At 64.3% G+C, this 16,046-nt stretch overlaps 1 protein-coding gene and 1 long non-coding RNA gene across 5 annotated transcripts; one reads left to right on the top strand and one right to left on the bottom strand.

Annotated features, from left to right (window-relative positions):
* Positions 1–251: 251 nt before the first annotated feature.
* LOC119538833 lies at positions 252–2,949 on the top strand. Its single transcript, XR_005217655.1, has 3 exons — positions 252–708; positions 820–963; positions 2,485–2,949. It is a non-coding gene; the product is annotated as an uncharacterized LOC119538833 (long non-coding RNA).
* A 1,365-nt stretch (positions 2,950–4,314) lies between these two features.
* B4GALNT4 (beta-1,4-N-acetyl-galactosaminyltransferase 4) lies at positions 4,315–16,020 on the bottom strand. Of its 4 annotated transcripts, none has more exons than XM_037840983.1 (20): positions 15,816–16,020; positions 12,444–12,547; positions 11,815–11,910; positions 11,646–11,741; positions 11,473–11,563; positions 11,288–11,388; positions 11,060–11,127; positions 10,716–10,794; positions 10,173–10,239; positions 9,939–10,073; positions 9,749–9,858; positions 9,546–9,646; positions 9,220–9,320; positions 8,196–9,153; positions 6,228–6,511; positions 5,879–6,032; positions 5,696–5,768; positions 5,463–5,616; positions 5,028–5,154; positions 4,315–4,783 (listed from the first exon to the last, which is right to left on the bottom strand). In XM_037840983.1, the coding sequence occupies exons 1-20, from the start codon at positions 15,964–15,966 to the stop codon at positions 4,666–4,668; spliced, it is 3,168 nt and encodes a 1,055-aa protein (XP_037696911.1). In that variant the 5' UTR covers positions 15,967–16,020; the 3' UTR covers positions 4,315–4,665. The 4 variants fall into 4 exon arrangements, with proteins under 4 accessions (XP_037696911.1, XP_037696913.1, XP_037696912.1 ...); XM_037840985.1 differs by having other exon boundaries at positions 11,904–11,910; positions 15,881–16,005; XM_037840984.1 differs by having other exon boundaries at positions 11,904–11,910; positions 15,816–15,953.
* Positions 16,021–16,046: the final 26 nt, after the last annotated feature.

Here is a 16,046-nt window from a genome sequence, read left to right as displayed (position 1 = left end):
GCACTCGCCCTCCCGTCCTGCAGTGTCGCCCACCTGGCCGTCACCTGCGGCTCATCCAGCGGGTGCTGAGCGCCCCGTGCCGGGCTCTGCAGAGGGCCTGGTCTATGGGTGGGGCCTGGGGCACAGGCAGGAACAGGGCCACCATCCCACCCAGCGAGGCCGCCCAGGACAGCAGGGGGTCCGGGAACCTGAAAGGAGGACCCTAAAGGGAGCAGTGTGGCCACAGCCATGGACTGATGGTGATGGTCGGAGAGGAGGTTAGAAAGCGGCCAGCGGGGCAGAGAGCACTGGAATCTTTCGGGTCCTTTTCAGCAGAGAAGCGACATCATCAGATTTAGGTTTCAGGAGGATGTCACTGTCTCTACAAGGAGAATGAATTAAAGGCTCCAGGGTGGAGCCAGGAGACGTGGGGAGACCCTCGCAGAGGCCTCCACCTGGTGGTAGCGGGAAGGGGGCTGCAGTGAAGTGGCTGCCCACCCCCATCCCAGTGGTGAGCGCCCCGTCACTGGAGGAGTGCAAACCCCTGCCGCCCCCATGGCCCCTCGTGGTCGCCGCTCCCTGGGGCTGCTGCCCAGTAAGTGCTTCACGTGTGCCGGGTCAGGTCAGTGCACCCTCCCGGAGCCCCAGGAGGCGCGACACGGACGCAGAGGCTCAGAGCCCAGGTGCACAGAGAACCCTCTGACGGGAGCAGCCTCGGAGACAGTGCTGGTGGGTTGGGGGCCTTGGCAAGCCCCAGGTGTCCCCTAGCTGGGTCTGGGCCGCTTCTTCGTGAGGGGGGAGAGGGACGACTTCTGATGTTTGCTTTCTTTGGTTGTTTAGCTTTAGTCTTGTTTGAAAACGGATTCCCTGGTTCCTGCGAGGCCTTCCCGTCGCCCCTGCCCCACGGGAGCCGTCTGTTTGTGTCCCGTCCTTTGGTTGGATCCCGGATGCCAGGGGCTCTGAGTTCTTGGTTGTTTTGAGAATGTAAGTTGCACGACATCCCGACTGGGATGAACTTGAGCTTGAGCTGTTTCCTTCGGGACCCTGCGGCCGCTGTCCTGCCGAGTCTACACCTCGGAGAACCCCGAGCTGGCCGAATCCCAGGTGGGGGGACGGCAGGCTGGTGCTGCCCAGGCTCCGGGGGACTTTTGCCTGAAGCCGGGCATCTCCCTTGGCCTGTGTATTGGCTAATTTTTTGGTATCAACTTCTCAAACTTTAGATTCTGGCCTGGATTTATTTCAGAAAAGTTTCCTTTTGCTATATCACTAACATGCTTTGTTTGTCTTTCATTTCTTCTCTTCGCCTCTGTCTGGGCTCCACCGTCTGTGGTGTCTTTGGGAACCACTTTTGTTTTTGTTCTTTGCCGTTTCACTCTGCTTTTCTCCAAACTGTCTTCTGTGTTCCCAGCTGGGTTTTCAACAACAGCTGTTCTTATTTTCTGAAACTGCCAAAGTGGCTTTTATTTCTGTAAAAGTTTTAATTTTCCTTTCCATTTCTTTCCCAAGTGTTGGCAGATCGTTTTTTTTTTAAATTGTGAACTTTAACATATACACGTAACAGTGATAACTTTCAATGTACGATCTCACAAGTAGTTAGCAAATCTCAGAGAATGTCATGGGTCAGAGTTCCACAACTTCAGCCATTTCCATTATTGTAAAATATAAATACATACAGAAAGGTGTCATCTCTCGATGTACAGCTCAACAAGCAGTTATATAGGTAATTTAAAAAATTATTACGGGTTACAGTTGCACAGTTTCAGTTCTCTCCTTACTGTGCAATACAAGGAATATACAGAAAGGTGGAGACCTTCAAGTCACAGGGCACGGAGCAGCTCTAGAGCAAACCCGAAGGGATGCCACAGGCTACAGACCCACCCCGTCATCTACCTCCTTCCAGCCCTTCCGACACCCCAGCATCCAAAAATATGCATATAATTAGATAATGTTTCAGTATTCATAGACGTTTGCTAAATCTTATCTTGTTTGTTGCTACCCTTCCCTCTCACTTAATCTCTTTCTCCATCCGCAGGGGTGTCTAGGATGTGAGCACCCTAACTTGTTAATACTGAAAGGGGGTGTCGACAGTATGGGGAGGGGGCTGCATCTGATTGTTGATCTTAAAGAGGCTATTGCCTCTGGGTTTTAGGACTTGTCTGGCATAGGAACACTCAAGTGGATTTAAGTTTTTGAGAGATAAAACTTAGTGAGTGCATCTTTTATAGACTATCAGTGTTTGGGGACTACTGATGGTTAGGGCCTGGCTTACTGTGGACATTGGGATATCTAGCTGGAGCTTGTGTGAGAGGAACCTCCAGGACAGCCTCTCGACTCTATTCGGGATCTCTCAGCCTCCGTGACCTCAGCTTGTTGCCTTTCCTTCTTCCCCCTTTTGGTCAAGTGGCATTTTCAATCCCTCACTGCCAGGGCCAGGCTCATTCCTGGGAGTCGTGTCCCTCGTCACCAGGGAGATTGGCAGGTCATTTTTATGTCGTTCTATCATAGATTTTTAAAACGCCCTCCAGTGTCTTCTCTGGCCTCCACCCTCCCCAGCCTGTCTTTGCCAGCCCTCGCCCAGCTGTCGGGCCTTTTCAGGTCCGTTTTCTCGGACCCCTCTGTTGACGCCAGCACCCTCGCTCAGCTGGTTGCTGTGGGGGCCTGTTTTCCTCCGCGGCGCTCGCCACCAGCTGACCTGGGAGACGGTTTCCTGCGCTCGCCGCTTGCGCCCCCCAGCCCATCCCACCATGTCCTGTGGGGCTCGGGTCTGGGCGCGTTGCTCGTCGCCTCATCCCCGGCCTAGGACTAGGACGGCGCCGGAAAGACGACGGGCGCAATGAGCATTTCCTAACGTGGATTCTAAGCTATGGTGTGTATTGTCCCGGATGTGTGGAACTTTGACATTTCCTTGTTTCCTGAGGCCGTTCTTTCTCTGGCGTGTGTGCTGCGTCTGACTGTTGCTCACATTTCTTGTCTCCTTTCCCCGTCTTCTCTGTTTTGGTGACGTGCGTGCTCGAGCGCACTGTGGTTCACTTGTTGCCGACACGCCTGTGGGTAGGGACGATTCTGTCTGAACTAAAGCTTCAGGGAGCAGCGGAGCCTCCAGAAGCTTCCGTGTGTGCCGCAGGCCAGCAGGACCCGGCAGGCTGCGGAGAGGCCGCGGAGCTGAGTGCCCTCCCTTCCGGCAGGACGTCTCGAGTCCTCGGGGCCGCCCGGCGCGTCCCTCTGGCTCTTCCTCCTGCTCCACCTTTGTGGCTGCCCCGTGTCCGTGCTGTGGGGTGATCCTGCATGTAGGGAGGCTGCTTGGCCCACTGGGCAGCTGTGCCTCGTCCCCACTGTGTGTGACCGAGGAAGCGGCTGGAATTACGTCCCACAAAGACACCACATCCCAATCCCCGGGACCTGAGAGAATGTGAACCGCAGGGATTGAACGTGGAGGGTCATCCAGTGTAATGGCATGGGGCCTTGTAGCAAGGAGGAGGGTCTCGAGGAGAGACGATGGTGGAGGGGGGGAGGGAGGGAGGGGGAGCTGCTGCTGCCTGGCTCTGAAGATGGAGGTGGGGCTGTGAGCCAAGAAACCCAAAGGTGGAGGTGGGGCTGTGAGCCAAGAAACCCAGGCGTCCTCTAGGAGCTGGAGGAGCCGAGGGAGAGCGTCTGCCCTGGCACCCCCAGAAGGAACGCGGTTCTGCCAACGCTTTGCCTGGGAGGCTTCCCGCGGAGCAGTCATGCGTGTTGTTCTGAACCGCCACGTGTGTGGCGCTTTGGCCTGGCAGCCACAGGACGCACACAGCAGGGCCCCAGGCAGTGCCCGCTCCCTGCGCAGCCAGGAGCCCGAGACGGGGCTGAGACCCCGAGGGCCGGGGGGACACGGAAGAGCAGTGCCCTTGTGACCCCGAACTTCAGAGACATGAGAAAGCAGCAAAAACAAGTGCACCCCGATGCTGTTTAGAGCAGCTGCTCAGGCTCCCTGCTCCTGGCTGGTGCCCACGCCCCTCGCCCCCAGCTGCAGGCGCCCGGGAGCACAGGGCTTGTTTCACGCTGCGGGAAGGGGGGGGGCGGGAGAGCACCCAGATTCCGTCACAAAGCCGAGGGTGAGCTGAGGAGGCCCTCGTTCTTGCTCGCACTGTAGGAAGGGCCCCCACTACTGAGGCCACGGGGAGGCAGGAGGACGCCTGGGCTCTCCAGGCCCCACACAGGGGCACGGGCGGGGCAGGGTGACTGGCCTTGGGGAGGTCACGGGCTGCGGTGCGCTGCGGTGGAGTCACGGGCCCAGGGCTCTCCGGCCATCGCTGAGGACTGAGCTCTGCCCTCCCAAGAGGACTAGGTGCACAAGACAAGTCAGAACTAAAAAAAATATTTATTTCATTCTGAATAAAAAATGGAACAGACAGAACTCTTGGAAATCCTGAAAACAATGTCATCGCTACAGCAAAATTTCACAGAAATCATCGCACAGAGTGTGGGGACCAAGCCCAGCCCCGATCTGTGAAGACGGCCATCTGGGGGGCCGGGGCCAGCGAGGGGGCAGCAGCCTCGGCGGGGCCAGAGAGCAGCCAGTGCCCGGTGGCCCCTGTACCGCTCTGGCCAGCCCCCACAGGACCCAGGTGTCCAGGCTCAGAGCCCGGCCTCCAGCCCAGCAGCAGGATGCTGGCTGGGGGCTGGGAGGGGTCATGACACCCCTCTTCAAGGTCAGCCTGTCCGGGAGCCCTTCCGGTTCCGAGCGTCCCACATTCCCCGCTTGGAGTGGTAGTGATGGTAGAAGTTCCGGAGTCGGAGCCGCTCCACCTCCAGCCCTGCCTGCAGGACCCTGGGAGAGGGGGCAAGGAGGAGGGGGGTCAGGGCTGCCCCGGGCCTGCTGGGCCCTGGGATGGGGGGTGGGTGACTGGGTTTTGGGGAGTGGGGTGGGGTTCAAGGGCCCCTTTGGACCTACAGAATCCCAGAGCAGCAGTCCTCTCAGCACTTGAGGACCCCGAGAGGCCTGGAAATCCCCCTCCCCATCTCAGGAGGTGGGCTTGGGGTCTTCCAGTCCCGAGGGGGTGGGGGGCACTCACCTGTCCAGGAGCTCCCAGTCCTCGCCCCCCCACTGGTCTCGGAATTCCTCAGTGTTCATGCCCCCAACTCGGTCAAAATCCGACTTGTAGATCCCGAAGAGACCGAAGCCGTTCACCTCCCAGTAGCCTGGGGTGGGGTGGGGGGTGCCACTCAGATGCCGGCCCTGCGAGGCCTCCTCCCCAAAGGGGCTCCCAGAGGCCTGGGGTGGGGGCTGGGGACAGGCCTCCGAGGGGAGCCCCTCCAGCGCTGAGACCCTAACACAGGAATCTGCACGTGATTGTGGGGTACGGAGGGGCTCTCCGGGGACCTGGCATAACCCTGAGTGCTCTGGGGGAGCACCGGGGGTGGGTCTGGGCATTGCAAGTAAGACTGACGAGGCCCCGCCCACCTTGGGGGTGAGGAGAGACCCCAGGGGCCGGCCTGCGGGGCCTCACCGTGCGGGTCCCCCGGGGAGCTCCCACAGCGCAGGCGCATGACCACGGGCGCGAAGGCCAGGCTGCCCTCCACGCAGTGCTTGCGGACGCTGTCCAGGATGCCGGGGGGGAAGTGGATGTGCAGGTCGCAGAGGAAGACGATGCTGCTGGCGTCCTGGGGGTCCGGCGAGGTCTGAGCCGCCTGGTTCTCCCCGCGCGGCGAGCCCCGCCCGGCCCCCACCCGGCCCACGCACCTCCACGGCGTCCACTCCCGCCTGCAGCCCGGCCGAGCGCTCGAAGTTCCCGGTTCGCCTCAGGTACTGGTACCTGGGGGGACAGGCACAAGCACCCATCCTTGGGTTCAGGGCGGAGGACTGGGCACGGGGGGGGGAGGGCAGAGGCGCTGCATCCCAGGGCCTCCGGAGAGGCTGCGTTACCCGGGCAGCCGCGCCGCGCGCAGAGCCTGCTCCACGTCCATGTCTTCGCTGTCAAAGTCCACCAGGACGACGCTGAAGTGCGAGTCCCCCGTGCGGGCGTGCAGCGCGGCCATGTCCGCCAGGAACTGCGCCACCCAGCGCGCCTGGTTCTTCACTGGAGAGGATTGGGGCCACTGAGCGCGACTCCGAGGCTCCCGACCCCAGAGAACCTCATCCAGCCCCGGAGCCCCGCAACCCGAGGTGCCGTTTCCTCTCGGCAGGCTCCTGGGCCCGCGCCCCCACCTCCCCTGCCCTTCTCCCCCCACCCTCGGCGCGGGCCCGAGCCTGCGCGCGCGACAGAGGGGCGCACCTGGCACGATGAAGTGCACCATCACGTCCTGGCGCCAGGCCAGGCGCAGCGGCCGGCAGAGCTCCGGGCGGCCGTCGGGGCGCGCGGAGGCGGCGGGCGCGGGCGCGGAGCTCCCTCCGTCCGCGTCCCCGACGCGAGCCCCCGGCAGCCGCAGGAAGACGTACTCGGATAGACGCCGGCGGCCGCCCCCGCGCTCCTGCAGCTCCAGCTCCAGGAGAAAGCGGCTCCCGCGCGCCGAGTCGCGGCGCTTCTCCACGTTCACAATGCGCAGAAGCGCGAAGCGCCTGCGGGCGGGCCGGGTCACCCAAACGAGGCCGCGCTCGCTGCGGACGGTGGAGAGCGCGGCTGCTCGGGCCCCCACCTCCACCCGCACTCCGCCGGGCCCGCAGGGGAGTTCCCGGAAGCCCGGCCCGGTTTCCGCGTCAACCCTCCCTCGGGCAGAGCAGGAAGTAGGATAGTCACGCTCCGAGGCTCTTACACCGACCCCGCGGTCCGCCCCGTCCCGCCGGGCCCCAGGCCAGTCGTCTCCTTCTCACGGGTCTCCTTGCCACCCTCCCCGCCCCCCCAGCGAGAGATCCGTGTCACACGCTCACAAGGCAGGTTTCTCCCTCGCTCAGAAACCTTTTCAGAGCTCACCACTGCCCACAAGGCGGGTTCGAATTCCTTACGGGGCATTCTAGGGCCTTTTGCAGTATGGTCTCTAATTTGGGGGCTCACATCTTCCCCTCACATCCCGGGGTGCACACACGAGGTCAGCATACAATCCCCACCCCTCTTCCCAGAGCAGAGGCATCATCTTCTTTTATCCTTGCGGTATCCCGTCTGGGGTGCACAGCCCCAGTCCTCCCCAGGTCTCAACTCCCAAGCAGCCCCTTCCAACCCACCCTCACACCCCTTGGTGGCTGGGGCACCTCCAGCGCTGGAGGGCTGGTCCTATGGGGCCAAGATCCAGGCTTGGCTGCCCCGAGCCTCTTCCGGCTCCTTCTCCCAAGGCTTCCCTGCATTCTGCTCAACACCGCACTTTCTCCTCCTCCTGGAAGACAGGACCCTGCCCTTGACCGAGGCCTGGCCTTTGTTCTGCCTTGGCCCCGCCCTTGCAGCCCGGGTAGCACCTGGGAAGGGCCCAGGCTCCTCCCTGCAACCTCTGCCCTCCCCACAGTGGGCAGAGACCTTCTGGCCAAACGTTCTCCCAACTCTCTCTCCCTCCGTGGGGCTGCTCAGGGTGAGTGGGGGTCCCAGCCATGGCCACCCCTACTGAATAGGGCTCCTGGTACCCACGGGGCGATGAGCCCCACTCAGGATGCTCAGAGCCTTTGCTCCGGACCAAGACCAGCCGGTCAGTGCCAGTCCTGCTGGTCATTCACTTCAGGCAGCAAGATGTGTCAACAGACGGTCAGAGCCGTGCCATTGCCCACAAGAAAACAAGGCCCTGAGCTTGGCTTTCAAGGCTGGGGACCTGCCCCTGCCTCCTTGCTCTCCAGCCCTGCCCACCAGGCACCCTGGACTCCTGCTGCCCTCCACACTTCCGCCAGCTTTCCTGCCCGGCTGCTTCGGCCTCCTGGCTTGTCTGTCCAGATTCTATCCGCTCTCCCCGCCCCCAGCTCAGCACAGACACTGCTCCCCTGAGTCCAAATCCGTGCCCACCAGAGCAGTTCACCATGTGGAGACCAGAGGGGCAGCAGGGGTGGGGCCCAGATCCCGCTGCAAAGACCCAGTGGAGGAGGGGCCCAGGAGCTCTGAGCTCCACCCTTGAGAGACACAGGTGGAGTCCCCGCTGACCTCGGGGCTGGGATCCGTCCTCGATCCAGGTCCGGGTGTTGGTTGTGGGGTTAGGGGGAGCCAGGCCCGGGGTGAGGCCCTGGGGGTGGGCCCCCAGCAGCAGAGAGCGTGTCCTGACCCCCACTCTACCCCCGCCCAGGTCCCACTGGCACCCGCTGAGCCCGGGGAAGGCCTGCAGGTCCTCCCTACCCGCCGTGGCGAGCGTTGAGCCGCTCCATATACTGCGCCACCACGTCCACTGCCTCGGCCTCCGGCAGCTGCAGGTTCCCCGACACGTTGCAGCGCAGGTCGTTCCAGTCGGAGCGCAGGAGCTCGAAGTCCACGGCGCCCACGCTGAACGTGCGCTGCCAGTCAATGGCGTCCTCCCGCCAGCGGCCGCGGCGCGTGCCTGGGCCGGCCGCCGCCTCCTCGCTGTCCTCCGACGCGGCCTCGTCGCCGGGGCCGCCATCTTCTCCCCCTTCTTCCTCCTCCTCCTGGCCCTTCCGGGGCGGTTGGGGCCCGGACACCTGGGACACGCTCAGGAAGGAGGTCACCGGCCACGCCTCTGATGAGTTCGTGTCGGCTGTGGGCGCGGCGAGTCCCGGCGTGCGCTCCTGGCCCTCCCAGGCCCTCGGGGTGGCTTGCGCCCGGGCCGGGGGTCGCGTGGGGGCGTCCGCGCGCCGCTCCCTGGCCTGGGGGCCGCTGGTCCTGTGGCCGCGGGGCCGGGGCGGGCGTGGGGGCGCCCGCAGCTGCACCCTGGGCCGAAGTCTGGAGCGGAGGAGGACGCCGGGGAAGGGCGGCCAGGGCGCGCCGCGGGGACTGAGCCGTGCCGGGGCCCGGGGGTGCGCTCGCGGTCCGGGCCGCACCCGCGTCACATACACCTTCGAGGGCGGATGCTCGGCGGCAGCGCGGGGTGACGCGGCGCGGCCCAAAAGGAAGGGCAGAGGCGGGGCGCCCCGGCCGGCCCAGCTCAGCGCCCGCGAGCGCCGGGGGTGCCGCTTGTCCCGTGGGCCGGGGGAGGTCGGCGGGACTGGGGTGGCTCCGGCCGCGGTCGGGGCGGGGTCGTGCGCTGCCGGGGAGGGGACCTGGCGCCGGTTCTGCGGAGGGGACGCCTCGGTGGGCTCCAGACTGTCGAGCAGCTCCCCGTCGTCCTCGTCGTCCAGGAAGTCTGCGGGGAGCTCGGCTCAGGCCCGCGGGCCAGGGGCGGGGCCCGGGCGGAGGGGAAGACACTCACCGTCGGGGTTGAGAAAGAGGAAGGCTCGGCGCTGCACCTCCTGCTCGGCGTCTCCCTCGCCCTCCTCCTTGTCCATCTTCATGTATTTATAGAACCCAAACCTGGGCGTGGGGGCGCGGCTGGGCATCAGAGCTCGGGCCGGCCGCCCACACTCGTCCCCACACATTCCCCACACATCCCCACACTCGTGCCCACACTCGTCCCCACACATTCCCCACACATCCCCACACTCGACCCCACACTCGTGCCCACACATCCCCACACTCGACCCCACACTCGTCCCCACACATTCCCCACACTCGTGCCCACACGCGTCCCCGCTCCACCTTTCCAAGTACAAAGGTGACTCCCGGTAGAAGCACTTGTTCTCTGTCTCCATGTGAGTGAGGCGCGTGTAGTCATTGGGATAAACGAAGGACAGGTACACCTGAAGGCAAACCCGAGGGCTCAGGGCTGGCCACCAGGGTCCAGGAGGGGTCTCCCGCAGGGGGCTGGGGGCGGCTCGGGGGTCTTGCAGAGGGGCACTCACAAACTGCAGCCCCTGGTATCTCGCGATGGGAAAGTCCTTGACGACGTAGGTGGGGGCGTAGGCGCACGGCTCTAACACGTCCTCCAGGCTCGAGGGCTCCAACCGAGGAGCTGTGGGAGAGGAGGGCCAGCGCTGGACAGCCCCCGCCCGCGGACCCCGGCCCCGGCCCCCGCCCCCCAGCCCCGCTCACTGAGGAAGAATGTGTCTCGGGGGTCCGGCCGCAGCATGTCAACGCTGGGCTCCGCCCGCAGCAGAGGCCTCCCCACGTGGCTGGCTGGAGACTGGGGTACATGCGCCACGTGGTCCATCTTCAGGGTAGACTCGTCTGGGAGCAGAGGGGTGTGTGGGAGCCCTGGCCCAGAACCATCCCCGAGATCCCCCAGGGAAGCCCCCACCACGCCCCCCAAAGGCTCCAGACATGCACCTGTGTAGAGCGAGATGTGGGCCGCATCGATGACGTCGAACTTCTGACTGGGCAGGAAAGCTCGCCACTGGGAGCAGAGGGGGTGGTCAGTGCCTGGGGACGGGTGTCGGGGACAGGAGCCAGGTCCAGGGGCAGGGGCCTTCCCTGGGTGGGTGTGTGTGAGCAGGACCCAGTGGGCAGCCCCTCAGGATGCAGGAAGTTCAGCAGATGGGGGCAAGAGGGGCCCTGGGGGGCCTGAGGGGGGGCAGCAGGAAAGCTGGGTAAGGGGGCCCAGAAGCCTGGGGGCCTGGTGGGGCAGGTCAGCACCCCCGTGCCCTGTCCCTGCTTTTCCTCACCTCTCTCCCCTGGTGTCTCCAGACCCAACCCCGGACCCTGCTCCTGCGCCCCCCCCATTACCCTCCCTCCCACCCTGCACCCAAGTGTTTGCTAGAGATGGGCAGAGGGTGTTCTGGGCTGGGGAAAGCTGGGAAGCCTGGAGAAGCGGTGGGGCCTGAGGGGAGGCGGGTCCCCAGAAGACCCCCGGGAGGGCAGGGCCACACTCACGCCCACTTCCACGTGGTCAGAGCCTCGGTCGTCCTGTTTGTGCAGCAGCTCAAAGTAGTATCTCCGGGAGGCCATGAGCCTGGGGGCACGAGGAGTCAGGGGGGACGTGGCCCCCGTGCCCCAGAACCCAGCAGATGGAGCCACAGAGCACGTGGGAAGGGGGCAGGTGGGCTCTTGGGGCTGGCTTGTCCCCGGGGGGGGGGGGAGACACTTGGGCAGCGGCTTCACGTCAGCAGTGTGCGTGTGCAGGGCGAGATGTCGCCAGGCTCTCCACACACACACACACACACACGCATGCATATACACACGTGTGTGAATACACACGCACCTGCACAGCCACTCACCGCCTGGGCCTGGACACCTGGGAGCTGAACTTGGTGAATTCTCCAGGTGCCGTCCACTCCGAGCCGGTCTGGGGGTGATGCAGAAGGAGATGGTAGGGGTTCGTCCTCTCCTGGGGGCCACCAGCCCCACCCAGGCCCCATTTCTGAGAAGCTGGAGGGGACAGGGGACTGAGGCCGCAGGAGACATGGGGCGGAGGGCAGAGCCCCGGGCAGGCCGGGCGAGGGTACCTTGCCCACGAAGGCCATGAGCTGGGCCCCCGCCGGGCTCTCGTTGGGGCTGAGCCAGAACTCAGAGTTGTCATCTGAAGCCACAGAGAACTGGACGTCGCCTAGGCCAGAGGACAGGGGCTCAGGGGGCAAGATGCGGGGCCCTTAGTGACCCACCCGTCCCCCACGCTGCCCCAGCCCTGCACCATCTCTTGCTGGGTGGATGAAGCCGAAAATCCGAAGCCCGTAATTCTTCCACTTGGGGGACACAGCCAACTTCTTCACAGTGGTGCGAATCTGAGGGGGGCAGAGACCTGCTGACGTCAAAGCCCACCGCCCTCCCCGCCCACTGGGCCCACCCCTGCGCCTGCCCACTCACGTGGGGGTACAGTGGGAAGTGCAGGTTGCTCCGCAGGTGGCCCACGGCCCCGCCGCACCAGTCCTCAAACACGTGCAGGTTCACCTGCCCCTTGTACTGGGGGGGAGGGGCGGCCTTACCTTCTGCACAAGCCCCCTCCCCACCCCACCCCAGACAGAGCAGACTGTACCTCCTCCCGCCAGGGGGGGGTCTGATGGGTGAGGTTCAGGGGGGGTGGCTTCCCAGCCCCCCCGGGAAACAGGATATTCGGGTCCTGACCTTCAGCCTGCAGGAGAGAAAGGGTCTCAGGGTGAGGGCTAAGAGAGGTTAGGGGCCATGCAACCCCCCACATCTGGGCACAGGGCAGGGGGGCTGCACAAGCCCCCACATATGGGCACAGGGCAGGGGGCTGTGCAAACACACCCCCCAGATCTAGATGCTCCTGCCACGCACATCACACACCTGCCTTACACCCAGACACAATCTGTGACATACCCAATTTACACTCTGGACACAGAACACCACACCCAGCCATGCACCTCAAGGCACAATTTACCATGACGTACAGCCACGCAGCCCCGGGACCTCACTGCCCCCAGCCACGTGCAGCCTCCTAAAGCAGATCGGTCGCACCCCCCCCAGACACGCCAGCACACACGTGCCCTTCATGTGTACCCGACACAGACCTCCAGGCAGGGAATGGCTGTGTGTCTGCAGCATCCTTGGGGGGGCCCCGTACGAACCAGTCACGCCCTCCCAGCCAGGCGGCCCGCAGTGCACACCTGTACTCTCCCACAGGCACACGTGCCGGCCACTCACCGCGGGCTCCTCCTCGCGGCTCTCACTGGAGTCCTCGGCCCTCTGTGTGGACAGCACGGCCCGGGCACCCCGGCCATCTGTCACACCCGTCAGCTTTTCACCGTCTGCAGGGTGGCATGTGGGGCGTGACTAGGGTCCCCCTCCCACGAGCCAGAGAGGGCAGGAAGGCTGGCAGCGTGCCCTGTGGAAGCTCTCCTTTCCACGGCTGCGCCCCCTGCCACCCCGAGGCCCTGGCCCCACAATCCCCCTCTGTGGGAGCCTGATGAGCCCCCACCAGGCTCTTCCCAGCCCCTCTGCTAGTGGGAGAGTTCTGTGTACACACTCGAGTGTGCATACTTCTGTACGCAAGCACACACTAGTGCACACGCTACTGTTCATAACAGAGTGTTGGGGACTGAACCACGCCCCCCACGAAGGCCTGCCACGGTCCTGTCCCTGTCCCGTGGCTGCAAGCCCGTCAGTAACCAGCACCTCACTGGCTTCGGTGAGGCCCACACAGAAGGAGGGAGGGCGGGAGCCGAGGGCTGAAGTCCCAAGAGCCAGGGAAGCCGGACACAGAGAACTCAACAGGAGCGGCCAGAAGCAGAGGTCAACGGAACCAGAAGAGAAAAAAGATGCCACCATGTGCATCACCAAGTGAGGGAAAAGCCAAGGGCCCTGACGACCACTGGCAGCCAGAAGATGCCAACCCCGAGCAGAAGCAGACCCTCTACCCTTGATGCCATGAGCCAGAAGTTCCAGCTGTTAAGCAGCCCACTGTGTGGCACCTGTTTTAGCAGCTGCGAAACTGAGACAGGGCATGCACTAGTGTACAGGCTGGTGCGTGTGCTAGTCTACATATTAGCATGTGTGCACGATACTACTGTTTTCAAGCACTAGTTATACGCTACAGTATATGTTAGTGTACATGTTAGTGTATATAGTAGCATATATGCTAGTGCATATGTGTGCACACATGTACCCATCTGGCCACCCTCCCTGGGTAGCTTCTCCTCCAGGAAGCCCTCCAGGACTGCTCCAGCAGTGGCTCCCATCTTCCTGGTTCCCTTGGCACTTTGCTTGCATCTGCCTTATCAGAACTGAGAGCTGTGGGCTAGTGCTGGGGCTTCCTGTCAGGCAAGCTGGGGTTCCACTGCCATTTTATCCCTCGCTAACCTCTCTGACACATCAGCAAAACCTGGTGAATGGCAGCCTCCAGCAGTGCTGTCCTGAGGGCCACGCAAGCCCTGGGCACCTGCTGGCTTGAGACGGTAGCAGCCCTGGCGGCCGCCGGGCGGAGGAGGGAAGGCTCTTCCTGCTGCCTGAGGCTCTGGGGCAGAGGCAGCCCTGGAGGGAGACTGTCCCACTGAGGGGCCCTTCCTGGGTCCTGTGGCCATTTCCCTGCCTGGTCCCCACACCCGTGTCCCCCCTCAGGCTGGGGCAGACCACCTCAGCCTCCCGCCATCCCAATCCCTCCCCCTTGACCCTCTACTTCCTGAACCCAGACAATCCACCGCATTCCTCGGTGGTCTCCCTTCCACCCCTTCCCTCCAGGGACGCCCTCCCCAGGAGCCCCGTCTGCTCCAGGGCCCCTCCCATGAAGCCCAGCCCAGACTTGGGGGCCAGAATCCTGGACAAGAGGGTGAGCACAGCTGGCTCGGGGTGAGGGGGGGGCCCTGCAGTGACTGTCCACCTGCTCCCCCTTCCAGCTGGGGGGTGAGCCCTGGTCACATTCCCACTGCCTGGCCCTGGGGCCCAGCCAGCAAAGCCCAGGGCGTTGCAGCGGTGGGCCTCCTGCCTGCCCACTCCACCCGCCTTCAGGGACCTCCGCCTGCAAGCCCGGGCTGCTGGGACACTGGAAGGAGACCCCCGCACCCCTCGAGGTCCCCTCCAATGCTGCCTCCCCAGGTGGAAGTGAGCACAGTGCTGACGGACCGTCCGCCAGGAAAGCCTCCGGTGTGTCCAGCTGCTCAGCTTCTCAGGAGCCCCGGAGGGAGCTAGGCAGCTGGAGCTGCAGGGCCCCCTTGTGTGGCTGGGTAGGCCCCCAGAAGCCGCCACACTGAGGTTTTGATTTCCCAGCACCGAACGGCTCCACACCACCAGGAAGGTGAGGACCAGCTGACCAGGCTTCCCAGCTGGGTGGGAGCTGTGGGGCGCTCAGACCCGGGGGGTTCCTGCGTCTCCACCCCCTCCTGGGGGCCCAGACTACTCAGCCGCTCAGGAAGTCAGACTGCGGAGGCCTGTGGCTGCTTGGAAAACCACAGATGTGGCGCAGGATGATGGTTTTGTTCTGTGTTACCAGGTCATGCTTTGAAGTCCTGTTTGCTGACAGCTGGGGTGGGGGTGGGGTTTCTCCTACCAGCCGAGCCTGGTGAGGGTCTCTGGGCAGTGGGCTGAGGCGCATGGACCCTGGGGGGGGGGGAGTGGGGGGTGCTGGGCAGGACCCTGGCCTTGGGGTCCAACAAAGGCTCCGAGAAGCCAGGTGCCCAGGGACACGAGGAGGACATGGAGTGGCTGGGCTGGGAGCTTCGGGTCCCTCAGGTGGCCCAAGATGCCATGAGGCATCTATAATGTCTGGTCTGTGAGGAGGTGGGACAATGCCTCAGTCTCTGCGGGCCTAGGGCCCTCTGCCTCCCTTCCCCTTCCCACCAGGACCTTCGGCCACGTCTGGAATGCTCTTTCCCCAGCTTCTGGCGTCAGAGGTCCCCAGCCCGGGCCTGCCCGTGCCCTTGGCTAAGCGGACTTCTCCCACAGAGGCTCACTGCTGCCTGTGATGAGGCTCACCATCTGCCCCCAACTCGGCAGGCAGAATGTGCAGGGCTCAGGGTTCCCCACATTGCACCCCGGTCACCATACCTGCCCCTATCACACAGGCATCCCAGTCCCTGACCACAGGTTTCCCTCGAGCACCTCCTCCAGGAAGCCTTCCAACTGCACCCTCTGTGCCCTCCACTCAGCCCCGGGTAGGGAGGCTGGATCCCTGGGCCAGGAGCAGATGTGGAAACTGAGGCCCTGCTCCGGAGGCAGGTGGTGGAGGCGCCGGACCTGGGCACTTGGAAACTGACCGGCGCCTGCGCTGGCTAAGCCGGGCAGGGGGTGGCGAGCTCTTGAAGGGCCGCCGTTAACCCGGTCACTACCAGCTCCAGGCCAGACTCCCGGAGCCCGCCCAGGTTCATGGACGCTCCCCAGGAGGGTCGCACACGTCACGACTGACGTCATCGGGCGGCCAGGCCGGGCCGAACCGCGCCCCCTGCCCCCATATCGCCCAGCCAGGAAGGGCAGGCGGGGTCTCTCGCAGGGGTCTCCCGGTGGGTCCGGCCGGTGCCCAGACCTGGCGCGGTTCGGGCCCCTGCCACCCGGCCCCCGCCCCCGGCGCGCGCCCCCTCCCCGTACCTCGCCCGTAGCCCAGGCGCTGGCGCAGCGCGCGGCCCTGGCGCACCAGGCTCAGGTGCACGTACGTGAGCCACGCGGCGCAGGTGAGCAGCAGCAGCAGCAGCAGCAGCTTGATCTGTTTGCGGATCTTCTTCACCGGGCACCACGGCATCTCGGCCGGCCGCGCCCCGTCCCGGGCTGCGCTCAGCGGCGCCGCTGCGGCCCCCAACTCCCGCCCGCGCCGGCCCAGCG

Source organism: Choloepus didactylus, chromosome 6 (assembly GCF_015220235.1).
Source record: "Choloepus didactylus isolate mChoDid1 chromosome 6, mChoDid1.pri, whole genome shotgun sequence".
Taxonomy (NCBI): Eukaryota; Metazoa; Chordata; class Mammalia; order Pilosa; family Megalonychidae; genus Choloepus; species Choloepus didactylus.
This window is presented reverse-complemented; position numbering and strand designations above follow the sequence as displayed.

Excerpts from the sequence above, each read along its gene's own strand:
- B4GALNT4 (XM_037840983.1), bottom strand. The coding sequence starts at position 15,966 with ATGCCGTGGTGCCCGGTGAAGAAGATCCGCAAACAGATCAAGCTGCTG. Across the intron at positions 9,647-9,748 it reads GATACCAGGGGCTGCAGTTT|GTGTACCTGTCCTTCGTTTA; the intron begins GTGAGTGCCCCT and ends GTTTGCCTTCAG. Across the intron at positions 5,617-5,695 it reads CGGGAGTGGACGCCGTGGAG|GACGCCAGCAGCATCGTCTT; the intron begins GTGCGTGGGCCG and ends CCGGACCCCCAG.